At 41.6% G+C, this 27466-nt stretch overlaps 2 protein-coding genes across 7 annotated transcripts in view; both read left to right on the plus strand.

Annotated features, from left to right (window-relative positions):
- Positions 1–27136, plus strand: part of LOC124139314 (leucine-rich repeat-containing G-protein coupled receptor 5-like) — a 40127-nt gene extending 12991 nt beyond the window's left edge. The window contains exons 1-3 of one of the 6 annotated variants that reach the window (XM_046506340.2): positions 12851–13294; positions 14171–14298; positions 16789–20312. In XM_046506340.2, the coding sequence (XP_046362296.2) occupies positions 16805–18355 (1551 nt within the window). In that variant the 5' untranslated portion in view covers positions 12851–13294; positions 14171–14298; positions 16789–16804 and the 3' untranslated portion in view covers positions 18356–20312. Of the gene's footprint in view, positions 1–7303; positions 7362–12850; positions 13295–13994; positions 14299–16788; positions 20314–23675 lie in introns of those variants that run through there. The other 5 variants (XM_048402692.1, XM_046506305.2, XM_048402693.1 and 2 more) reach the window with 5 other exon arrangements.
- On the plus strand, positions 1089–3440 carry LOC124139327 (leucine-rich repeat and immunoglobulin-like domain containing-NOGO receptor-interacting protein 4). The gene is made up of 2 exons (XM_046506327.2): positions 1089–1295; positions 1646–3440. Exon 2 carries the CDS (start codon positions 1647–1649, stop codon positions 3219–3221), a length of 1575 nt encoding a protein of 524 aa, XP_046362283.2. The 5' UTR covers positions 1089–1295; position 1646; the 3' UTR covers positions 3222–3440.
- Positions 27137–27466: the final 330 nt, after the last annotated feature.

A 27466-nucleotide genomic window follows, 5' to 3' on the forward strand; every position in this document is an offset into this window, starting at 1 on the left:
TTTATCACAATTATGGCTTCTGACCTATAAACTGAAGGCATAAAGGCGAAAATATAGAACACAACTCAATACTGAACCCATCTTCCCGAGGCAAGTGAGTTAACTGACTATAAAAGTCCAGTTTCCACCCTTGCCGAACTAGGCTGGTATTATGGAGTTACATTTTGGCTGGACTAACGAGTCTATGCATAGTCCAATCAAAATCGTGCACCGAAATCGAATTCCGGTTCGTAAAGTGTCATGCAGATTTCGGTCGACCGCAGGATTTGCAAAGCATGTGAACCGCTAACTCGTTGTCAACAGATATTTTCTATATCTTTTCATGTTTTTAATCAAGGTGCTCAAGTGAGTTGATGCACTTCGCAATGTAAGATTCGTTTGATCACAATATAGATCTTGATTATCGATCAGATCGTCTTGACTGGGCGCCACCGTTTTGTTTGAAGCAAATGCAAGTGATACGAGAGGTTGAATCTGATTGGTCAATAGGAGAGGCATAGAAAGGACATTACTCGTAATAGCCACTGGTGGCGCTACGATCGAGCCCAGGAATTCCAGCCTAGTTCGGCAATGGTGGAAACTGGACTTTTAAAGTCAGTTAACTCTCTTGCCTCGGGAAGCTGTACTGAACTTTGCTCTTATGGCTTCAGGCCCGTGAAGATCCGGGGTAGAAGAGATCTTTAACAACCCATGCCGTAAAAGGCGACTATGCTTGTCGTAAGAGGCGACTAACGGGATCGGGTGGTCAGGCTCGCTGACTTGGTTGATGCATGTCATCGTATCCCAACTGCGTGGATCGATGCTCATGATGTCAATCACTGGATTGTCTGGTCCAGACTCAAATAGCTGCTGGCTTTAAACAACAAACAAACATATGGCTTCAGTTTAGAAGAAATTGATGTCTTCGTGCTACCGTATGTAACAAGTAGTTACAATACATAGAAGAATAAACAAACCTGTTGAATATGCAACGGAACAGGCCAGTCATGAATTAAGTAAAGTTGAGCTCATAAAAAACAATCGACTATCTGTCTAAGCTGGAGGATGGGATAGCGAGAGCAATTCATCTTGGATAACGAAGCTAATCACGTGACTGTGAGAACTGGCGAGATATGCGAGCGTTACGCAACAGGTTCACTACAACCTCCGTGCCAGTAGCAACACTTGTGTTCCGTGCGGTGGGGCTCTGAGGGATGGCTGCTGCAATGTAAATAGTGTGAATTACATGAACGATAAATATAGAGGAGTACGTTCGGCAGTGGAGCTTTATCAGTTTCTCCCACCTACGTAAACAGGTAGGTAGTTCACGTTTTGTTCGTTTCGTTTTGTTAAGAGCAAGATTTGGTTTGTTTATATTTGATATTATATATTCTTGAATCTTGATAGGCGATGCTGCTCGGAGTCTGTCAGCTTCCACGGTTTATTCATAATTACGGTTCTATATTTAAACAGCAATGTGGCTCCCTGGGATGTAAGGGTCTACTTAAGGTTTCATGGTTTTAACTAACTTAAAATCTAATGATTATCTGTGTGGTGTCTGGTGCGACCAAAATTAGCATGGAGGTAAAATATAAGAAATAAGGCGATGCAAATATATATTGGAAATATTTCTGTCATATTATTAGTTTTATTCACTTCTTTATAGGATGGTGTCTGTCATAGTTCTGATACAACTACTAGTACAACTGTCAACTGTGATGCTGGCTCAGGACACGTGTCCCCTGTCATGTCACTGTGGCAAGAAGAGAGGACCAGACAATAAAACCGTCACCGTTATCAGATGCTCTACCGGTGTAGTCCCAGATCTGTCCCCATTAAAATTGGACCCACATCCCAAGGAGTTGACCCTGGACGCATACAGGCACGACAACACTCTTGACATCCGGAAAAACGTTTTCCAGTCTGGGCTGAAAATTAAGAGACTTGTTATCAGAGGAGGACCCAAGATGACACTGCAGGACGCAGCTTTTGTCCGTCTTGACGATTCGCTTGGTTCGCTGAGAGTTGGGAATGAGGTGAAATTCAATACAACATTGACATTCTTAAGAGGATTATCCGGTTTGGTTCAACTAGAATTACGAAACAACAAACAATATTGGACCAGGAGCACGGGATCCCATGTAGTAACCTTGTTTCATGACCTTGGCTTGTACGAACTACAACACCTAGACATGTCAGCCTGCTTCATTTATAAAATGTCAGTGGATGTATTTCGTGGAGTTGAAAGCATCACGTCATTGGATTTATCTGGTAACCGGCTCAGCGATGTTCCCCGGGCTTTGAACAGTCTGACACATCTCCAGAAGCTGGACCTTAGCTTTAATCATATAAAATCTCTCCAAAGTGGCGCCTTCAGTAAACTAAACAAATTACACTCCCTGCTCCTGGTTGGAAACGAATTTGGAGAACTTGTTCCCGATACTTTCAGTGGCCTTGAGAACAGTCTTTTAACACTAGATCTGCAATTAACAGGCCAGAAGGTTATTCCCACACGCGCTCTTCGTCGGTTGAAGATGCTGAAGAATCTTAACATCAGTGAAAACCCATTCACGTCAATGTTAGCGGATTCCTTCAGTGGAGAATACTGTTTACATAGGTTAGATATACATTACACACAGGTCGAGTTTCATGCTAATATGTTTGACAGCCAAAAGGATTGCCTTCATGAACTCAGTTTGTACAAGACGAAACTAACGTATATTCCTCGAGGGATCCTGGCATCGTTGAGCAAGTTGAGACGGTTGGAATTCCATGGCGCTGATATTGATATTTTAAAAAACAATAGTTTATCTGGGATAAACGCCAAATCAATAGACCTGTCCTATTTGCCTCTTTCGGAGATCGAACCTGGCGCGTTCAGTGGTTTGAATGTACCAGTCAACGTTACCATTGTTGGAACGTCTCTCACGAGTCTTGACTTTGTGCTCGGATACAAGCCTGGAACATTCCAAAAACTAGAAATCGAAGGGTCTATTATTTGTGACTGTGATCTTTTAAAACCTTTAAGAGAACTTGGGTGTGCACTAATTGGATCCTGCTCTAGAGAACATAATATTTCGGTTATGAACTTGCGTAATGATGAATTTAGAAACTACTTGTCAGAAAAATGTTCAGTGGAATTGTTTGCGCCCGTGTGTTTGTCGAATATCGTTCATAATAATTATTGCTGTGTGTTTATATTATTGCTGATGGGATTAATACTCATAGAATTTAATATATAATCTTTACTAATGTTAAATTATTGCTATGAAATACTGTATTGTATGTAGTTAGGTGTAGGGATGTATATAAGATTGCTTCACGTTGCCCATGTGGACACTCTTCTCAATACTTAAGCTGTAAACTGCGTTATTGGCATTCAGCAATATCTTCGATAGGATTGGGATTGCAAAGTCTTTCAGAGAGTATATATACATTGTTAATAAACGGATGTTTTCTTCGTTATGCTGTTGAGGAGTTTTGTAAGAAAGTAATTTTTATTACTTATTTCAACTTTTTACTTCATATATATATTTACATATACTCCTAAAGTCAGTGTATATTTCAATGTAAGGCTTCATGTGGTATCATAATATTTTAGCATATAATCATCAAACGGGGCACAGTGGTCTAAGGCGCTGCAATTCGATGTTCAGTGTTGCCTCTTTTAGCCCTGTCAGAACCTGCTGGTTGCGGGTTTGAATGCTATATTCGTCTCCATTATGAAGTCAGTAACATACCAATGTTGTAACCCACTTACTCGCTAATAGGGGGAGCGGCTTGTCCGGTCGCCTCAGGCGCTGCTATTGGTTGTGCAGAGTTGCGTCCCTTAGGTGTGCCAAAAGCTTTTCTTCACGGGTTTGAATCTCAGATTCGCCTGGCTTAACTCTAAGACCTGCATCACTTTGGACTTTGCTCCCACATTAAGCTGACCCACCATGATATAACTGGAATACAACTCATAGTGGCATTTAGCCCAATTCACTCACTCACCCACTCACTAGCTCCAGCTGTGATAACAATGTCTTCTTGTACGTATTGTCGCGTAGTGATGAATGCTCATTTGGTCTTCAAAGAGTTCCCCCAGCACTCAGAGAGCGCGGCTTTTCCAAGACTTATTTTTAAAGATTTTTTCTACATAACACCTTTGTCTTTCTACGTCTGAATTCCACCATGGTATTAATGTACTATTTCCTCATGCTGTCAACCATTGTTTGGCGGATCCAGTTTACTTCCAAGTCGCCATTATAAAGGTGTGGCGTAAAACCATATTCACCCTTATTTGGATCAGCTAAGGATCCTGACAAATATTTTGTTAAAACATATGACGGTTAGGCGTTACTCTAATTGCTAAACTTGATATTCCCTTACACGGAAAACTGTTACACAGACTGGTATAACTGATAATTTAGCACAGACAGCTACATCCATCAAAGGCGCAGTGTTAACATGCACGTATAGGTCGTCCTGCTGTAGTGGCATTACCGTGTCACACGTCAGCTGGAACAATTGGATCGGCTGCTTTAAGTATTACTGAACGACAGCAACACAGAGATGGCAAACCGGACACCCGGCAAGCGGACGGTTACTGTTGGAACGTCTATATATATCTTTCTATTGTTTGTTTGTTGTTTAATACCACAGACAGTACTAATCCAGCTACAGTACCGCCATATGTGAACAATCGAGTCTGGACCACACATGCAGTGTCTAGTGAAAGCATCGTCCGACGCCGTCGGAGTACGATAAGGCATGATAAACCAAGTTACCGAGTCTGACCACCCGATCCATTTAGACGCTTCGTAGGAGCAGGAGAGGTTGCTGGGGACATAGTGGTGCGTACACATAGTTAATTCATCCTGATTTGTTTTAATCCGGACTATATCAGTGGGAAAATACTGTCAGGAGGGTTCCACTGTTACATACAGATTATACACTCGGAATAAGTTAAGCAACACCACCACTATTTTTACACTGTAAACTACGGTTATAGCGAACTCAAAGGGACCACTGTTTTTAGTTCGTTATAACCGTAGTTCTTAATAAGTATATATACAGCAAATGAAAAGGACCAAAAATAGTTCGTTATATCCATCAATTCGTTATAAGCGTTTTCGTTATTAACGTAGTTTACAGTATGTTGAACTTCTATGCATCTTTCGGAAACATGTGAGCTGGGTTCATTTTGATAAAAATGCCCAACATACCAATGATACACCTGGGATAGCTGGTACAGGAGGAACACTATGTTCCTCGGGTGATTGCAAAGACTGACTAAGGTGGGTTTAACGCCACTTTGAACAGGACTCAAGGTATATCACGGCGTGTCAGCTTAATGTTGGGGGAAAGCCCGAAGTGATGCAGGTCTCAAACGTTTGTCACTTCAGTGAAACCCACGAGCACGGGTATGGTGCTGCAAAACCTAGAAACATAATCGGGGAGAACCGGGATTCAACCCACGAGCATATGTTTCTGGTGTACACAAGGGACGCAACTCTGCAAAGCGAATTGTGGCGCCTCAGGCGACTGGGCCACATGTGCCCCCTGCAAAGATTGAGTCACAACATATGATACGAACAATCCGAGGAGTCAATTGAAATGGTAGGCAAATAACTAGTGTTATGGTGAAGTTACAAAACGTGTCATTAAATAATCTATTTCCGTTTCTGTATTTCAATGTTTGTCAGTTTGTAAAACATAATAAAGGTGGTTTGTCATAAAATTACAAATAAGATTCGAATTTAAAATGACTTTTCTTTGAAAATATATACTAAACGGTGTTTAACATTTTTCTCCAGGTGTATACTTGAAGCAGTTATAGGCGTATATCAGTGTTGTAAATAGACAGTTTCATGCAGTCGTACACAGGTTGAAAGCACCCACAGTTTACCAGAATACGTGTGAGCGCAGGACGCTGCAAGGTGGCTCTGGTACACGGATTCAGAGGAGCCTGGAGCATATGCCGAACATTACTTTCTTGTATACGGTTTGGCTCTTCATTTAAATATGACGTAGTTTTACTGATTTAACCCATTAAGTGCTGCGTGAGTGTGATTTACTGCATCATGTCAATTATAAGTAACGTACATATTCCTCTGGCTTTACTCATGTTTGAGCAATATTCCGACTTCAGCCTGCCGTTAACTGTGTCTGGTGTTGTCCATTCGGTGATCTGCAGTTAGGCGAGGCGCGGCGCTCCATCAGTGTCAGTTAAAACGTATTGCGTGTTGAGATGCTATGAACTAGGAGGATTTCGTATATACAGGCAGGAATCAATACTTTCTGAGAGTTATCATACGATGGATGTAGAACCTGACATGCGATGTATTCCATCATTCAGTTGATAAATTTGTTTGACGTCTTGAACATACAGTAAACTACGGTTATAACGAACTCAAAGGGACTACTAATTGTAGTTCGTTATAACCGTAATTCGTTATAAGCATATATACAGTATAACTGCAGCAAATAGTCGGGACTAAAAAGTTAGTTCGTTATATCCGTTAGTTCGTTATAAGCGTGTTCGTTATAACCGTAGTTCACTGTAATTATTTTAACTTGTCAAAGTTTGCTTAGATTGAAAGATACCATCAATAGAGTTTTTTTTCGGGTAGAGATGTAACTTCTTTTTTTGGTATGACGAGCAGTGAACAGGAATTCGAAGTAACACGTAACTGTCTCTGTTAAGATGGCGTTTCTTGTTTGATGCCGCACTCAGCAATATTCCAGCTCTATGATGGCGGTTGGTACGTAATAGGGTATGCAAGGGGGGCGTACTGGATAGCCCCAGCTTACCGCAGTCCCACAGCAGGCTAGGTATTACGTATGTAACAATTGTTATACCGATTTGACCCGAATGTGCAATATTCCAGCTATATGGCGGCGGTCTGTACGTAATCGAGCCTGGACCAGATAATCCAGTGATCGACATCATGAGCATCGATCTATGCAAATGGATTACGATGACATGCATCAACCAAGTCAGCGAGCCTGACCACCCGATCACGTTTGTTGCCTCTGTCGACGAGCATAGAAGACAGTTTCTAACCCGGATCTTCACGAGTGCTGTATAAAATGTAGCAGCTGCCGTGTGTCAAAATAGAAGATTGAATAAACGAATTATTAAACGCAGCACACTGAGGTACAGTTGTTATGGGAATAACCTATACAGCTGTCAGACGAGTTCATATACAGTTCGTCCTTCTGCGTGTCATATCCGTTATCGTTCTTCACAAAGTAGGCCCGGGCATGGGCAGATATGTGCAGGTTCTACTTTCACACATTTCAGCTCCCTCCAAGTATCTTCTAATTTCATTTTCTTCAGCTCTACCGATTGTTGTGTGAAAGAAAATGGGCTCAGGCTTCAGGTGATACCGATTAAGGTAAGATTAATTTATACCATCCATATTTGTGTCATGATCAATCATTTTCTAGGCGATCTCAGCTCTACGACCTTCGTACATCCCCCAGTTTAACATATAGACGTAAATTATAGTCGTAACACTAAGATCTTTTGTGGAAGAGGCCCCTGTATTGTATCTCAGAATACGTATGTATAGAGGTTATCACGCGAGTGTGTTTGGGGATGGTAAATATCCTGCATTAGGAATAAACATTGTATTTAGCGAGCCTTGGCGATAGCTCTCCCACTCTCACAAACATTACCGAAACATTGCGAGTTTTCCTGGAATGCGCGCATTAATATTTATTACGTCACAGGGTAAGTGGTGTGTCAGTCGGACTGTGACAGTAGCCAATATAGCTCCAACTAAAATCTGTTTCTTATACAGTGGCGAAGCAACATATACGCAAAACAACAACTGTTTTTACTTGCATTTCGCGGCAATCCATCTGTCTGTCCGCCAGGGTAACTGACCTTTGCCAAAGGGAAGCTACTCTAACCCTAGTCTATGAGACGTCACGGCCACGTTCAGACGTTGTGGACAGTCGGTCTGTCCTGTCATAACGTCAAGTACAGTCAGATGCACACAGAGCGACAAAACGAAACAAGGTAACAATTCAAACATATTTCGGCCAAATCCAACTATTTTAATTTGTGGAAAAGGTTTCAAGTCGCAGAGGTCGACAAGCACAGATATGGCTACTGATCCCGCTTGGCTGGGCCTAGTGCCCTCGCAAAATTGTTTCGAAATTTATATCTCAAAAGTTGCCAAAAGTTATAAAATGCCTTAGCTACATCACAGTTAGACACTGATTGTCAGTATATTAGACTGTTCTTTTGATAATGATAGCAATTATCCCTTTAGTTTATCCAGATTCACGATGGTTAATTCTGACTCGATCGCCGAATGACAAGGGCGATGCCATGTTTGTTTGTAAACACTGAAAGTAGTCCCTACTTGACCTTTCATATTTGCATCTCTATCCGCATATGACCCCAACGGATATCGTTTTTATCCGTTGGCTTTATCCTGCCGAGAAACCTACCCATTATATGATAAATGAGTGTATTCGTCATCTTATCATCGTGGCGATGAAATATTTAGATGTTGATGTATGATAACAACCCGGAGATTCAGTTGAGTCTCCTAGACACACCATGGACTGGACATTTGTCATCTGGATATCAGGATTTTATTCATCAGAATATTTCTGGCGTGTGTCTGTGTGCGTTTGCGTGTGTGTGTGCGTCAGTGAATTTGGCGTAAAGAACATATAGATTAGGGGTAGTTTATGCATACCAGGTAAATAGACATAAAGTGAGTCATCTGGTTATGCATGACATGTTTTTTTCGGAAGTAGAATCAGCACCAAGTGTTACATAAGTTATCTAGTTGTGCATGAAATGTTTTACAAGTAGAAGAATCACTACTAAGTGTGACATAAGTCATCGTTTTATGCATGACATGTTTCACCGAAGTGGGAATACCACCAAGTGTAACAAGTTATCCGCCAAGTCATCTGGTTGTGCATGACGTGTTTTACTGAAGAAAAAACTCCCCACGCGTAATCAATGGATGTTTTGGTCTGGATGACTTCTTAACACCAAGCCAACATTGATGTAGTGTTCCAGAGAGAAAAACAAAAACACCCCAGAACATTTTCAAAGCCAATGGCAGACCTCCCGCAATACCAGATGGTCCCACCGGTACGGTTTACCACGTGTATGTGAGTGTGGTGTATCGTATGTTGGACAAACATCAAGGCCTCTCCCAGTAAGAATTCAGGAACATCAAAACTAAGCGAAGAAAGACTCCAAATCTGCCACCTCTGACCATTTCCATGTCCACCCAGACCACAACATCTATTGGAACAACTTCAACGTACTCATCAAAAATCATGCCAACTACAAGATCAGGAACCTCCTTAAAGCCATCCACACCAAAAGACGCCAACCAGCTATCAACAGAGATCAGGTCATTACGTCACAGCGGTCACCATGAACTCATCACAAAACAACCTTAATCCAGAGACCATATACCGGTATATGGTCTCTGCTTAATCTCATGTCCATTACCCATTATATATCCATCTTAATCTTTCTCATCTAAATACTGACTTCCAAGCAACTTCAAGATATCCATCACTGCATTGTTTTATTCAATCATGCCTTGTTTATCCTATTTATTTCTAATACGTACATCAATCCTGTTTTATACTTCAACCTTATCCACATGTATATAACCGTCCTTCTTCACATGTCTGTACATCACTTGCTTGATAACGGTGTTAGTATGTACACGGAAACGTCGCATTCATTGTAATAAAGACGTTGTATATACATAGAAATGTTCATTTCTCTTGTTCATCATCGGGTTATACATGTTTTACAACACCACCCACCCACCTTCTACAGTCACAGTCCTGACATTCAAACCACATAACCGGGTCTATCTATGTGGCTGGGACTTCATGGGGGGTATTATTCAAGAGTACTAGGAACATTCAAAGGCTGTTCTTTTCTTTTTGTCATTCGACACGAGAATTTGCTTGTTCAGCTATTCTTAAAGAACACTTGAAGATGCGTAGGCATGATTGTTTCGACAGCTGACTGTAACAACCTCGAATTCTGTTGTTACGAAGTAGTGTGTGCTTACATTGAACCGAACTCGTGGTCCCAGCCACCATATGTATCCATGTGTCCCACGGCCTAGCTCTAATACACAGAGGATATTGGTTTGTCCTTGTCAAATAATGTGACATTTTTGTTTATCCCGTCGAGTGGTCTGATATTTCAAAAGCGGTGCATTTACATTGTATTATCACGAGCTGTGATGTATACAGTTAATAAATGGGAAGACTGGATGATATGTTCAGATGCATGATGGGAAGGTGGAATGTAAGCCCGATGCAACAGTGCGTGACTTTTAGGATGGAAAGATATGGCCACGACTGCAGTGACAGAGGGGAAATAGGGTGGGTTGGTATATATTGAAAGAGGGGAAATAGGGTGGGTAGGTATATAGTGAAAGGGGAGAAATAGGGTAGGGGGGTATATAGTGAAAGCAGGGAAATAGGGTAGGGGTATGTAGTGAAAGAGGGGAAATGAGGGGGGGGGTATATAGTGAATGAGGTAGGTGGGCGGGTATATAGTGAAAATGAGTGAGTGAGTGAGTATGGTTTTACGCCGCTTTTAGCAATATTCCAGCAATATCACGGCGGGGGACACCAGAAATGGGCTTCACACATTGTACCCATGTCGGGAATCGAACCCGGGTCTTCGGCGTGACGAGCGAACGCTTTAACCACTAGGCTACCCGACCGCCCCAGTGAAAATGAGGTAGGTGGGCGGGTATATAGTGAATCAGGTAGGTGGGTGGGTATATAGTGAATGAGGTAGGTGGGTGGGCATATAGTGAAAGAGGGGAAATAGTGTGGGCGGGTATATAGTGAATGAGGTAGGTGGGCGGGTATATAGTAAATGAGGTAGGTGGGTGGGTATATAGTGAACCTCATTCACTATATACCCGCCCACACTATTTCCCCTCTTTCACTATATGCCCACCCACCTACCTCATTCACTATATACCCACCCACCTACCTGATTCACTATATACCCGCCCACCTACCTCATTTTCACTATATACCCGCCCACCTACCTCATTCACTATATACCCGCCCACACTATTTCCCCTCTTTCACTATATGCCCACCCACCTACCTCATTCACTATATACCCACCCACCTACCTGATTCACTATATACCCGCCCACCTACCTCATTTTCACTATATACCCACCCACCTTCCTCTTTCACTATATACCCACCCACCTACCTGATTCACTATATACCCGCCCACCTACCTGATTCACTATATACCCACCCACCTACCTCATTCACTATATACCCACCCACCTACCTGATTCACTATATACCCGCCCACACTATTTCCCCTCTTTCACTATTTGCCCACCCACCTACCTCATTCACTATATACCCACCCACCTACCTGATTCACTATATACCCGCCCACCTACCTGATTCACTATATACCCGCCCACCTACCTGATTCACTATATACCCGCCCACCTACCTGATTCACTATATACCCGCCCACCTACCTGATTCACTATATACCAACCCACCTACCTCATTCACTATATACCCACCCACCTACCTGATTCACTATATACCCGCCCACCTACCTCATTAACTATATACCCGCCCACACTATTTCCCCTCTTTCACTATATGCCCACCCACCTACCTCATTCACTATATACCCACCCACCTTACTGATTCACTATATACCCGCCCACCTACCTGATTCACTATATACCCACCCACCTACCTGATTCACTATATACCCACCCACCTACCTGATTCACTATATACCCGCCCACCTACCTCATTCACTATATACCCGCCCACACTATTTCCCCTCTTTCACTATATGCCCACCCACCTACCTCATTCACTATATACCCACCCACCTACCTGATTCACTATATACCCGCCCACCTACCTGATTCACTATATACCCACCCACCTACCTGATTCACTATATACCCACCCACCTACCTCATTTACTATATACCCGCCCACCTACCTCATTCACTATATACCCGCCCACACTATTTCCCCTCTTTCACTATATGCCCACCCACCTACCTCATTCACTATATACCCACCCACCTACCTGATTCACTATATACCCGCCCACCTACCTCATTCACTATATACCCCCCCCCCCCCCCCCCCCCCTTATTTCCCCTCTTTCACTACATACCCCTACCCTATTTCCCTGCTTTCACTATATACCCCCCTACCCTATTTCTCCCCTTTCACTATATACCTACCCACCCTATTTCCCCTCTTTCAATATATACCAACCCACCCTATTTCCCCTCTGTCACTGCAGTCGTGGCCATATCTTTCCATCCTAAAAGTCACGCACTGTTGCATCGGGCTTACATTCCCCCTTCCCATCATGCATCTGAACATATCATCCAGTCTTCCCATTTATTAACTGTATACATCACAGCTCGTGATAATACAATGTAAATGCACCGCTTTTGAAATATCAGACCACTCGACGGGATAAACAAAAATGTCACATTATTTGACAAGGACAAACCAATATCCTCTGTGTATTAGAGCTAGGCCGTGGGGCACATGGATACATATGGTGGCTGGGACCACGAGTTCGGTTCAATGTAAGCACACACTACTTCGTAACAACAGAATTCGAGGTTGTTACAGTCAGCTGTCGAAACAATCATGCCTACGCATCTTCAAGTGTTCTTTAAGAATAGCTGAACAAGCAAATTCTCGTGTCGAATGACAAAAAGAAAAGAACAGCCTTTGAATGTTCCTGGTACTCTTGAATAATACCCCCCATGAAGTCCCAGCCACATAGATAGACCCGGTTATGTGGTTTGAATGTCAGGACTGTGACTGTAGAAGGGCTGCCTACAGTGGAAATGTGATTGAGGTGCCGGTGTGGCACGATCGCTACACACAACAGTACATACCAATAGGACTAAGTGGAGAGAGCTTAAAATATCCAAACTTTTAGGGTAATTGATGTGAGATCGATTCCGATAGCTATGTTATGACAGGTATGTGGAAAAAACATTCGTAAACAAAACTCATGGGAAGACAACATTACGTCAGTAGCCTATTACCGTTGAGGCGAAGACTTCACGTGGGTCGCGTAAACATCTGTGAAGAGGTTTAAATTACAAAATATATGCATCACTGGAGATACAAGGCAGCGAAATGTATCGGAAGCATGGAGCTGTGGTTTAAAAACAAAGATGATCCCCAGGGCAATGCTGGCGCGATTCGGCTTTAATAACGTTTCGCTCTGAAGGTTCATCCCGCCCCATGATGAGAGACGTTTCACGACGAGGTAAAGCTACATATATGTATAATAATATGCTCATAATATACTGACTATTTATTTATGTATGAGTGTGCATAGTTTTATGTCTCGAGGTGCGCTATACCATCAATATCACCTCGGGGTATACTCATACTTGGCTTCACACAAGTCGGGATTCGAACACGGGTCTCCGGCGTGACGAACGCGTTCTTTAATCACTATATTACATCAAAGCCCCTTACCACGTTATGCACGCCCCATCTTCTATTGCTTTAACCTGGATCAATGACCCGGTGGGTGTAATTACTCTGCATCAAACACCTTCGAAATAATTACATGACGTGGAGTAGCAGTTTGCTTCACTCGAGATCAGTTTTTGGGGTCAGTTGCCGAGGTTGTCTTCACCGACTCATTTGACAAATATGTTGTGTGTTATGTTTATGACGCTTACATATTAATCACAAAAACGGAAGTTTCTGCATACATCTGCTGCATACATCTAACAGATAAATATCTTCCTTCGACAACTGCAAACATTTTGGAAAAAGAAAGTTTGAAAAAGGTCAGGAAGTGCACATGTATATGCACATTAAGTCTTACACATAAAGCTACTATGACGAATTTTGCACTTTCTGCTTTATGTTTGCACCTCTTAATAAACAGAAAACTTTTCGATTACAAAAACATATGATTTCATTATTTTGACAAATGGTTTATGGGGATGTTGCATATAACGTGGACTATCAACTGTTTTAATAGTTTGTATCACAGTGTCATGGATACAAGTTGTACTCTAACTGTTAGTAGATTATCTACATATGCACACTTTACCCTTTAAGTACAGCCATTCGTTCACATATACTAACAACCTAATGGCTTCTCTTTGGCGTTCTGATTTGACAGGCGCACAAATGTCATAGAGACTATTACCCTAGTTTGAAGGACTCTGACGTTCAACGTGAATTCCTAATGATGAATATGGTCGACAATTGCTGCTTTGTCATAGTTCCCATTGGACGTAGAACATCCGCGTAAGTAGTACAGCATTTAATCTTTGGATATGTACATAATCATGCTCATATATTAACCTTACTGTACCCTTAATTAATTGTTACAGTTATATTTGTCATTATGAACTGCCGTGCAAAAGAATGTATTCACTTGAAAGTTTGCTTTGAGCAAAACATTACAAATGTTATCAAAACGCTGTAAACGGTCGCCGAAACACTGCAAACTTAAGGTCCAAAACACAACCATGATACTGGTATCAAATGCATCACCTTCGGATAACTCTTTCTTGTTTGTTTCATCTGAGCCGTCTTCAGACTGGGTGTACATCTTAGCCGCCTTCAGACTGGGTGTGCATCTTAGCCGTCTTCAGACTGGGTGTATATCTTAGCCGTCTTCAGACTGGGTGTATACTTTCGCCCGGCAGTTTATAATGCAATGCTAAGTCAATTCAATGTGTGGACATATCGGAATCCCGCAAAGCGGTCTTTGCGCTAAGATGATCGTAACTACCATTCGTTAATATAGACTTAAGACAGCCGTAACGCTAAGACCGCTTTATGGAACGGGACCCTGATCTCCAGTCATCCCTTTACATTTTCTGTGCATCTATCGAGCTTTATCTCTCCCCGCACTTCTTCATCGTTGTATGTAAAACGAGTGTGGCGAACTCGTTTGGATATTAAGGTATTGGCGCTTTCATGTTATGAATATTACAAAGTCGTAAGACGGATGCTACGATTAAATAAGCAATTATCCCAATTAAGCATTGTTGTTTACGATGAGAGAGATGCTACTGGTACAACAGTGGCTACATCAAACACCGCTACAACAGTATTTTACAGTAATTCCCATGTATTCACAGCGGGTATTACATTTGATCTATGTCATGACCCCTGTTATAACGGTTAACGGTATGAAATCACAACTGTTATGACGGTTAACGGTATGAAATCACAACTGTTATAACGGTTAACGGGATGAAATAACAACTGTCACGATGGTTAACGGTATGAAATCACAACTGTTATGACGGTTAACGGTATGAAATCACAACTGTTATGACTGCTAACGGTATGAAATCACAACTGTTATGACGGCTAACGGTATGAAATCACAACTGTTATGACGGTTAACGGTATGAAATCACAACTGCTATGACGGTTAACGGTATGAAATCACAACTGTTATGACGGTTAACGGTATGAAATCACAACTGTTATGACAAGTCATTGTATGTCAACACTACTTTTATTATAGGAACTGAAACATGCCGATTCAATATAGCTAGTGTGGTTAATACCCAAGTACCAAGTTGTCCAGTCGTCTAGGGCGCCGCGATTGGCTTCTCTTAATCGTGACTATGATAGTGGATACGAATCTCGGTGTATCCAAGGTGTCTAGGTTTATCAGCACCATACCTGTGCTCGTGGGTTTCACCAAAGTTGTCAATGTCTGTAGGGCCTACATCCTAAGCTTCCTCCCACGTCAAGCTGACACGATGTGATATAACTGAAATACAGTTTAAGGCGGCGTTAAACCCAACCTACTCACGCTTACAATGGCGTTGAGATGTACGACTCCACTTAACGTGATGTGATTTCTCTGTCTTTTACTCCTAGTATTTCTGTGTTGTAAAGATTTTTGTTATAGACAACTGTAGGTCATTGAAAAAGTAGCAAAGTTTACTAAAAACAAGGTGACGTTATAAATGGAGACTATATCTGAACGAAAACGGACAAACAAGTTGACTTATCCCCCTTGGTTAGGGGTTGCTTCTGGTAATCGCTTCTCTCACGTTGCAGTGCTAAATGTTTACCATCTGTTTTTGATTTAAACGAAAACGAGATTTTCCGCTAAGAAGATAGTGTGTATATTTGGTACATTTTGAAATAACGTCTTTTTTAATAATCAGTAAGACTGATTATCTTTGCGTCGATGATAGACAGATGAGGAAGTATAACAGAAGACGCAGAGGCTGCACGAGGCTGTAGGCAAATGCTATTCAGCCAAACGTGAGATTTATCTTGATGGAGCTAGTCACCATGTATTATAGGACCAAAGTATGAGAACGAGACTAGCGTCTTTAAATCTTAGCACACATGTCAAGTTCTCCAGAAAGTTCCCTACTTTTAATAACCAACACCATACAGACTGAGGGACGGGTAGACGGATAGACGGTCGAATACGACAGTTAAAATATGAGCATAATCAATGTAAATCTGACGCATTCGACGGTTTCATGACCTGACCTGAACGTCTCTGGTGGTTTATTTCATGATCATGATCATGAGTCGAGGTAATAGTTGGTAGTACAAAGAATGAAGGAGTCCACATTTTATTTTTTTTAATTTTTAGCATCTTTATTACATCATGATTACATTACTCCATGCCAGATCATGTCACACATTTGATACATAATGTATATTAAAGTAAAGCAATAGCGAGAGAATCACGTGTTAAATTTGATTAAGAGGAATCTACAATTAATGTAAGAACTCTTGTCGTTGCAGGTTCTAAGTGACGATAATGCGGCTCCTAATCATCTACGCAGCATGTTTTGTTTGTAGTGTTTCTCCTCGCGAACTGTTCTGTCCCCCAGAATGCCTCTGCCACACCGGAATCATTACAACCGGAGTAAAAGGCTACATCATCTCAAGCAACTCTGAAAACATGTCCAGAATTCCGGATCTTTCCGGACTAACTTCGAACCCACAACCTAAACTCCTGAGGTTATCCCGCAAAGCCATCACTCGAGTCACACCGGCGGACTTTCCCGAGGGAATCGGAATAACACGTCTTATCCTTGCCGGCAACAGGGAAATGAATCTTGAAGATGACGCATTTAGCAACCTACACGATTCTCTGGAATACCTCGACCTTGAAATAACAAAGATATTCTTTAACAATTCTCTAACATTCCTGAGAGGACTTGGAAAGCTTAAACATCTCGATCTGAGTTTCAACAACAAGTACCGCTATCAATTTGGAGACTCGAAGATTGTCAGTCGTCTTTTCTATGGCTTGGGCATGTCGTCTTTGAAAAAACTGAAGATGTACAACTGTGGAATCCAATCTATTGGATCAGATGTATTCCTAGGTATTGAAACACTGGAAGAGTTGGACCTCGCGGGGAACTCTCTCTCTAGTGTACCCGACGGAATTGCTCCACTCAGTGACTTGTCATTATTGGATTTAAGTCACTCCCGCTTCGCAACCTTAAAAAAGAAGCGTTTCATGCACAATAAAAAGTTGATGACGTTGAAAATGTTGTATACCAGAGTTACTACGATTGACGCCGACGCACTTTTTGGTCTCGAAAAATCTTTGGAAAATCTACACATAGCTTATTCTAAATTATCCGAATTCCCCACCGACGCTATTAAACATTTAACTGCTTTGAAGGTGTTTGAGTTGACATCGAATCCCTTGACAACAATTCCTGGAGGTTCAATGTCTGGATCTTTCTGTTTGAAGGATCTTCATATCAGCCAAACTAGTATCACACTGACTCACAACTCGTTTGAAGGCCAAGAAAAATGCATTAAACACTTATTCATGAGAAACATGGGCATAGAGAATATCCCCGTAGAACCCCTGAGATCTCTGAAGAAACTTCATCATCTGTTTCTGGATGAAAATAAAATTCAAGTACTGCGCACCGACTCTCTTACAGGCATTAAAGCCAACCTCCTTGTGTTGTCAGAAAACCCTCTGGCCAGGATAGAAAAAGGGGCGTTTAACAACCTCACCTACCCGTTATACGTCGAACTCCCCAACACTCGCCTGGAAGATTTAAACTTCGCCCTTGACTACAGTCCGGGGACATTTGATTCTCTAAACGTTAGGGGCCTGTCTTTAGAATGTGACTGCACGCTCGCTTTTCTGATCGACGAGGGAGTGGCGTTGTCAGGGTCTTGTAATGCCATGGACATCAAGATGGATCTTCGCAGTGCCAGCCTTCCAGAATATTTGTCAGATAAATGCTCTGCAGAAGCCAATTTTGTTTGTGGACACGTAATCTTGCTGAATATGATTGGTTTGTTGATGGTTTCAAGTGTCCGCAATGATATATGCTGAGTTTGTGATGTTTTACTTTATATTGATGAAATGCACGTTATTCGAAAGGAGATCAGTCTTTTTAAGAGACACACAATATTGTGACGTATGCTGAACGTATATGGAATTCGTACTATGTGTATTATTGCTACACAGACTACGTGTAATTGTTTTCTATCATGTGGGCAAGAAGGCATGCCTTTTTTTATTAATATTATTATTATAAGAGCTCCGAGCCGAAAGGCTTGAAGGTCGGAAATTGGTTAAGAACAGACTTAGCACACGCCAATTTCGTAGCGGCGATACCCTGCAAGTTGTGCCTACATGTTGACGGATTTAGTACAAGGAAACCCTTTGAGGATTCAAACATGGACGTTTGTGCACAGTGTTACTTGGAGCCCGCCATTGCTGCTTTGCAGCTATTATTATTATTATTATTATTATTATTATTATTATCATTATTATTAAATAATAATATCTTAATGGTTAATTATTGGTATGAATACAAACGTATCCCCCAGAAGGCAAATTTGGTCCTAAATAGTTGTATTCACATTATGTAACTTTCATGAGCAGCATCGGTACGCCGGTGTTCCTTCTATGATGTACATCATTCTGACAACGGTATAGTTTTACATTAGTATAAGTATGTGCTGTAGGAACCCAATAAGCGAAAACGGGCAATGGTAATTATCTGACCAAGAGTATTCTTTTCCCAGTTAGTATTTACCTTATGAAAAAATAAATGCTTATTCGAAATTATTTTCAGATCTTTGACTAGACATGTACCAGCATCGTCTTCACGTTAATGGTAACCCAGTGTCCACGTTGATGACACAAAACGTGACACATCTTTCACAATAGAAACCCCGTATTGTCCTTCTGTTGGCCCGCTACAGATATCTGCTACATTTCCGATACGCTGAGTAACCTAGTTTACAATCTATCACTCACTGCCTGTGCGTGTGCTACCGGGACATTTTTTAAAACTAAAAGATATCGACATCTTATCAAATTGGTGACAGCAACACTGATAGCAAACATTTCTATGTGTTGGTCTCCCTGACCTCATCTCACTGGCTAGAGTCAGAGAGAACTTCGGACGACACCGATTGGTTTGTATAAAATATGGACGAAAAAGAGTTTGTTGTCAGACAGATTACTTGATGGACGTTTTTTATAACACTAGGGGAGGGGTGTGTGTTCTTCTTTGTGGAATCCTATGCTGGCTTACGATATTCACTGGAACACGAGTCATTGGATATCATACATAAACCAAGCCACATCAACACTTTAAATTCACACGTAAAGGCCAGTGAATAACCAGTCTCGATTATTCGCCGAAACAGAATTTTGGCGTAAATCGCAAGATAGTGACGAAGATTATATGAATAGATCACTGAAAATCAGTGTAGAAACCAGGTGTTCGCGAAAAGGTGAGTATGTCCTGCGCCTCCGGTCGCACCCGCCACTCACAAATGTTTTCTAAAAATAAAAGTGTTTGTTGCTTAACGCTGCATCCAGCAATACTCCAGCCATACTACAACAGCCTGTAAACAGTCGAATCTGGACTAGACAGTCCAGTGATCAGTATCATTAGCAATGATCCACGCCCTCGGGGTAAAATACCACGCTGTCAGCCAAGTCACCAGGCCTGACGGTGTGAGTGAGTTGGGTTTAACGCCGCTTTTAACAGTATTTCAGTTATATCGCGGCGTGTCAGCTTAATGTGGGAGGAAAATGTGAAGAAAGCCTCAATACCCTTTCTTTGATACACCCAACAAAGGACTGGGGATCTAAAACAGTAATACGAATTTATCGTAAAAAAATATATTGTGCTCGAAATTGCTTGAAAAAATGAACTATGATTCAGTCTTTTTTGAAAAGAAGAGAGAGTGAGTGAGTGAGTGAGTTGGGTTTAAAGCCGCTTTTAACAGTTTGCCAGTTATATCACGGCGTGCCAGCGTAATGTGGTAGGAAAGCCCGAAGTGATGCAGGTCGCAGACGTTTACCACTTCGGTGTAACCCAGGAGCATGGGTCTGGTGCTGACAAACCTAGAAACATAATCGTGGCGAACCGGGATTCGAACCCACAATCATAGGTTTCTGGCGTGCTCAAGGGACGCAACTCTGCACAGCGAATCGCGGCGCCTTAGACGACTAAATTGCCGGTCGCTCAGAGCTGTACTATTGACGTACTGAGACGCTGTTGTTTTTGCGAGTGGAATGTAGGAAATGACGTTGACAGTTAGCCGGAATACAAACCAGGAAGAATTTATATAATAATGATGTAAGATAATTTTATTTAAATTTCCTCTCATATGTCAGTCCTCTGGAGTCGGGGAGGTAAGACGGTTTATTATGCGTTTAGTCAGAAAATCGATATTTCAATCGAGTCATGTGTTTCCCGCGAGGTAAAAAGACCACTATGCTACGTTTCACTATGCCTCATTCTTACTATGGGTTACTGACTAAGACATGTGCGATCGTCACTGACAATGTTGACATCTTCACTCGTGACTGCCCCTCTCATGACAATGTACATTTTTCCAGGTCATTTATGAGATAAACATGTTATTTAACGAGAAAAGCCAAATATACTCTATGTATTGTATAACACTCTTATATAACCTTGCTAAAATACATTTCATTAATAGTTTTTCGGTTGTTTCATTGATCGACGACAGATGAATTGTGATATTTATTCTTCAGTCACATATACAACGGTAGACGGACGATGTGGGGGCATTGGTGAAACCCACCGATGCCCCCACATCGTGGCATGCCACAGATTGTTGCTCACATCTGTTACACATCGGTATAACCAAAGGTGATCGGTGTCCGAAAGATTTTGGAAAAAAAGGTACTAGGCTTATACCGTCCTTTGATTGACCAGTCACCTGGCGGGAATCGCCCGGTAATCCCCCGATACCCGAACGGTGCCCGTCCGATGTAAACCAAATCGTGGTGAACACCGCCCGTTTCTGCTCGCTATAAAAGGAGCCCGCTCAGTGCCCGGCTGGTCACAGTTCGTGTTCGCCGTCGAAATTGCTGCAAGTGCTGTATCACATTCCAGTTGATTTGGTAAATTTGTGTCACAGATCCATTATCGATGGGGGTGTGGACCACCGGTCGCCGCAAGAAAATAACTCTTTTCTTCCGATGTGTCCACCGGGGTCTTCCCGATGTCAAAAACACGTCAAATGCTCACAGATGATCGTCCGGCGCTGTCGAGAAACTCTCAATTTTGCCGATTTTCAGCCTTTTCGGGCATCGTAAACTAATCTTTCCCGACATCGGTGGACATGTGACTGAGGCATTATCAACCGATACTTTACCATAGTTATAAATCACTCTATTTTAAAAATCACAGAGATAGATGCATGTAGTGTAATGTATTACACAAATTAGAATCTCAACGAAATAAACATTTAAATTGACAGTCATACAGCTTCCGATATTGGCATGACAGTTGTCCGAATTAAGGTGGGTTAGCAAAAAACAAGCTTTAAACGTGATTGATAAAGGCCACACACATCTAAAATCGCTCAAGTTCAATGACGGTTCACTCTCAATCTGCCTACACTGTAAATTAAAGTGTAGGCACAATGAGAACACCCCTATTTCAATAATAACAGTGTCCAGACTGTTAGACAAACTAAAAAAGAATGTGTAATATTTAATGTTATTTAATAGCAAAAACTTTGTGTTGAGAAATTGGGCCCAGATCTATCAATAGTTCACATCGTCATCTTAGTTCACAGTTCACATCTTCAGTTTCAACAGGTGTCAACAAGTTCATTGAGCTCATCTGTCCTTGCACAAGCTTCACTTTCAGTGTCTGAAGACGCGAGTCTAAGTCTCTTTGACTCGGCACCGTAGATTACTCATGAGGCGTAAGGTTGAGTCGTCTTCAAAAACTTTGTGGTTGTGAGGGGATGAATTTCGAACAAATTCACCAACTGTGCTAATTTTGCCAAGACAGTTAGCCAAGACACACTTCCAGTGAGTTGCAGTCTGTCGGCGGTTGTTCAGGCGATACCTGAAGCCTCCAAACAAGACTTGCTGACCTCCAGCCTGAGAAGTGGTGAACTCAACTTTCTGTAACGCCGCCATCACAACACTGTCACCAAAGTTTTACACACACCTTTTATACTATTTCAGGGTTTTTAGAATAAAATACTCCTTGAAATAAAGTAATAGGTTAACAATGTGAGTAAAAGTGTGAATAGGATTAACTAATAAAAACAAACAAAGTACATAAGTAAGTGTTTGATCTCTGAGTTAATTGGTTAATCCTTCTAACTGAGAAGGCATTGAAACTTAATAAAGAATTTTGATAACTAATCAAAACAAACAAAAAAACATTGGCATGTCTCACATTAACCTTTAAATTATTTTGTGTCTGAAAGGCCGTGCGGCCGATGTTGTTTTTTAATCTACTGTTGATACCACATGTATGTAAAGCAACATCTTCCTTTTCTCTCGCTGTTACATTGTGGACCATTCCATTTTTCACCAGGTAAGATAGCAATTCACTACTCTCAGTCTGCCTACACTAATTACTAATTTATACTCAGCCTGCCTACAAAAAAGTGTAGGCAGATTGAGATGTAGGCAGACTGAGAAATTACCAACGATGACAGTTGGTGTTCTCTCCTGCCCACAATTGGGCATGGGTGGCTCCCATCTGTATCATACCCAGGGCCCGCTCTTGTTGTTCTGGTGTCAGTCGTGGCGTGTCTGACGTGCCGTCCGTATCATTTATATACCCTCATTGAACATGTACTCTCGGCTGCCCAAGCGGCACGTGTTTTTCACTATTTCGCAATTTCTACAAAAAAAACACCGTGCCCTGGACGTGTTTTACTTTGTGCATAGAGCTTTGTTGTGTTTGGACGATGTGGTTTGCATTGATTTAGTTTGAACTTGTGTTTTTCAATTTTTGCAATTATATTTTTAAAGTGGACGTGTCATATGTTTGCCTTAGGTTTTACGTTAAAACGAAATTGTTCGCTGAACATGCTCGTTGTCCTGAAAGAAAATATGCCGCGAACAAAAGATAAAATCGGCTCTTCCCTTCCTTCAGGGTGATACTAATAAATTGTATGTTAAGAAGGAATGACCAAAACAATATCCATTTCCTTGAGCTAACTTACCCGACTAAGGAACATTCACACGTAACAACTTATCGTATACAACTTCTTGGACCAACTAGTTGTACCTTGTGAACCGGTCTTTGGTAATAAGCTTTACCACTTGTGAGTGATGAGTAAGTGAGTTGAGTTTTACGACGCCTTTCATGTGTTTCATCTAATACACATCTCAAATATCTTTTCAGGTTCTTCATGATACCACATGACTACTTGAGTGTACCACACGTCTTACAGTCTGAAGAAAATCATACATGACTAAAATACCAAATTGGAGTACGCTAGCAAAGAATCCTCGGGACAAGATGGTACACGTTATAATTTACGCAACTTTAGTTTTCTATACATTTTCCTCTGTGCATACATCTGATGTGAGTTGCCCTGCGAGATGTGTGTGCAGGACTCGACGAGTACCAAAGCTTGGCAACACCTACTTCGTAAATTGTAAGGGCAGAGCATTCATAAAAGTCCCAGATCTTTCATCTTTAAGTCAAAATGCTCTCCCAAAACGTTTGGATTTTTCAAGAAACATGCTCATGTCCATATCCCAGAACGACTTCCCCAGCAATCTGAACATCGCCATGCTGTTTCTCGAAGCTAATGACAACGTGAAATTACAGGATAGCGCGCTGAAAAACCTTGCGGGGTCCCTACAGTTCCTGGGGTTACAAAGCATCCGGCTGCAATTCACTGCTCCCTTTACCTTCCTTAGAGGGCTGACCAAGCTGGAGAAGTTGATCCTTAACTACAACAGTCAGAAAAATGATGGTGTCATCGCACCAAACATCTTTAAAGGTCTTGGTTTGACCGCCCTGAAGGATGTGTCCATGTACAACTGTCATATCGCAGGTGTTGCAGATAAAGCTTTTGTTGGTATTGAGAGTCTGGAGGAGTTAGATCTGACGTTTAACTGGTTGAAAGAGGTTCCTTCTGCCATCAAGGATCTGTATAATCTCAAGAAGCTTACCCTGAGGTTGAACAACATTAAATCAATATCTAGCAATAGCTTTCTGGGAATGTCGACTTTACGTGAGCTCGATCTCAGTGATAATGGTGGCTTGACAATTGAGGAGGGATCTTTCAATGGGCTTCAGAAGAGCCTCGTGTCTCTGTCAATGAGGACATGTCAACTAGATGATGTGCCCACAGCAGGGATGCAGAGTCTTACAGCCCTGAAGACCTTGAACGTAGGATACAACCCGCTTGTTGACATGTCATCTACATCTCTAGAAGGATCTTACTGTCTCAAATCCCTGGACATTAGCAAGACACTGGTGCCTCTACAAGCATCCATACTCGAACCACAGAAAACCTGCCTGGTTTCAATATTTATTAACGACAAGGGTTTGACAGAAGTACCTAGAGATTTCTTGTCCAATTTGACCAAGATTCATCACGTTTCTCTAAACAAGAACCAAATATGTGTTTTGAAAACTGATTCTCTGAAAGGAATCCGAGCAAATTCCTACGATTTTTCTGATAATTGCCTCAGTAAGATAGAAAACAATGTTTTTGATGGAAAGGGGCGAGGTATTTCGTTGGCTTTGAAACGAACCAACATGACCGATGTACGTTTCGTTTTACAGTACAAGGAGAAAACCTTCCAACAGATTTGGCTGGAAGGTATAGATTTGAACTGCGATTGTTCTGTGTTTGAAGCCATGCGGATGTCTGAACCGTGGACGTTGGAAGGACAGTGTCTGCTGAACGCCGAGTCCAAAGACTTGAAGGACTATGAGTTTAAGACATTCCTCCAAAACAACTGTACAGTGGTGGAGAATGAGAAGGGAACAGTTGACCAAGTTGTGACTTCACTTAAAGAAAATAATGGTGTGAGTCGGTTTTCTTTTAATTTGATAGTTTTGATACTTTCTTTATTTTTACAAAAAATATTTGGCTGAAGAATAATATAACACGATATATTGACGCGAGTTGCTGAGATCCTAAATATAAAGTAAAACGTCCTCACGACTTAATGTTTTCTTCCTGTGACATACTTATCTTATCTTATTTCAAAGACTTACTCTCTAGTTCCACTTTACATTCGCGTTTCCACGACATACTCTTTCCATAAAAGGTATTATATATTTTCTCACAACTTTTTTCATTTGTGGTCTATTGGGCCCCTCTGTTGCACTAAGGGGAGATCACTTTCATATTTAGCATCTGTGAGAGAGTTTCTATTGTTTCTATTTCTTTAACAATGTTTTAACAATTAATATATGGAAATGTTTACAGAAACTACTGTTTCCTTGTATATAATTCCTCAATATAATGACAGGTCCTTTATGGTAAGCTGAGGGGGAAAAGAAACTATCCCTTTCAGTAGACTTTGTATCACATGTCTCATTTTCAAATGAAAATATCGATTTTATATTTAAAAAATGAACTGTACTAGCACTTAGTCAGCACTCAAAGAATACTTCTGCATGGTTTTAAAAATATAATTAGATTTATAACTTTAAGTCCTGATGAGTATCTTTGACATTTTATCATCCAATCAATTTGCATTTTCCGGCACATTTATGTTTCAAACATGGTAGGGGTCAAGGTGTTTGCAAATTCATTTCTTACTCCGGTCTACTTGGAACCAAAATGTTTTTCACACAAAATTAGCCAGCCATAGATTACCTATGTGGTTAAAGCGTTCGCTCATCACGCCATCGATTCCTCACATGGGCTATAATGTGTGAAGCCCATTTCTGGTGTCCCCGGTCTTGATGCTATTTGAATACTGCTAAAAACGATATAAAACTATATTTCCCTTGAAGAGGGGAGGAATTACAACTGTGCGCGTAAATAAGCATGTACATCGTCTGACAAGAATTATAAGTGAGTGAGTGAGTTTTGTTTTACGCCGCTTTTAGCAATATTCCAGCAATATCACGGCGGGGGACACCAGAAATGGGCTTCACACATTGTACCCATGTCGGGATTCGAACCCGGGTCTTCGGCGTGAGACAAGAATTATGAAATATTATAGACGAAGAATGTGCAGCATCGTGTTCCATCCCTGTTAAAGTGAAATTATTTTACGCTAACATGGAATCGCTATTATGTATATAAGTTATTGAACTTTTGTATGTTTGAATTTCGTATATATCATGTGACCATTCTGCATCCGCTTTACCAGAAGCATAATATAGTATGCTGAGTGTATTTGTGAATATACAGTACACATGTACTATTGGTTTTTTTGAATACGGTGTGCTGCTGCTCTAATACCATGTTACCTACACTGTGGGGCAAAGGAAAGTATACACCCATGTTTTATAGCTTTAAAACATGAAACAAACAAGAAATGGTTAATCGATGGTGATGTATTTGAGACGGGTACCATAGTTGTGACTTTGCCGTTTTGATAACGTTTGTCATTTTCTGGCAAATCCAATTTTCAAGTGTATAGTTTCTTTCGCCCGTCACTTTATAAAGAATCAAGATGGTAGCTGAACGAAGAAATGGGGCGATGCATTCCGTATTATCACATTCTTGTCAGATATGTAATTCGTTCCCTATTTTGCCCAATTTGACTTGTACCATATGTTCTTGTGTTTGTTCACGTGTGTGTGCGTGTGTGTGTGCGTGTGTGCGCGTGTGTGTGTGCGTGTGTGTGTGCGCGTGTGTGTGCGCGTGTGTGTGCGTGTGTGTGTGCGTGTGTGTGTGTGTGTGTGTGCGCGTGTGTGTGTGCGTGTGTGTGTGCGTGTGTGTGTGCGCGTGTGTGTGTGTGTGCGTGTGTGTGCGTGTGCGCGCGCGTGTGTGTGCGTGTGTGCGTGTGTGTGTGCGTGTGCGTGTGCGTGTGCGTGTGTGTGTGTGCGTGTGTGTGTGCGCGTGTGTGTGTGCGTGTGTGTGTGCGTGTGCGTGTGTGTGTGCGCGTGTGTGTGTGCGTGTGTGTGTGCGTGTGCGTGTGTGTGTGCGCGTGTGTGTGGCGGGTGCCACTAGTGGGGCAGGATACAGTCACCTTTAATCACCTGCTATCGTC

The sequence above is a fragment of the Haliotis rufescens genome, unplaced genomic scaffold (genome assembly GCF_023055435.1).
Source record: "Haliotis rufescens isolate VD_foot unplaced genomic scaffold, xgHalRufe1.0.p SCAF_28, whole genome shotgun sequence".
In the NCBI taxonomy this organism is placed as follows: domain Eukaryota; kingdom Metazoa; phylum Mollusca; class Gastropoda; order Lepetellida; family Haliotidae; genus Haliotis; species Haliotis rufescens.

What these genes read in the sequence shown, in the direction of transcription:
- LOC124139327 (XM_046506327.2), top strand. Translation starts at nt 1,647, where the DNA reads ATGGTGTCTGTCATAGTTCTGATACAACTACTAGTACAACTGTCAACT.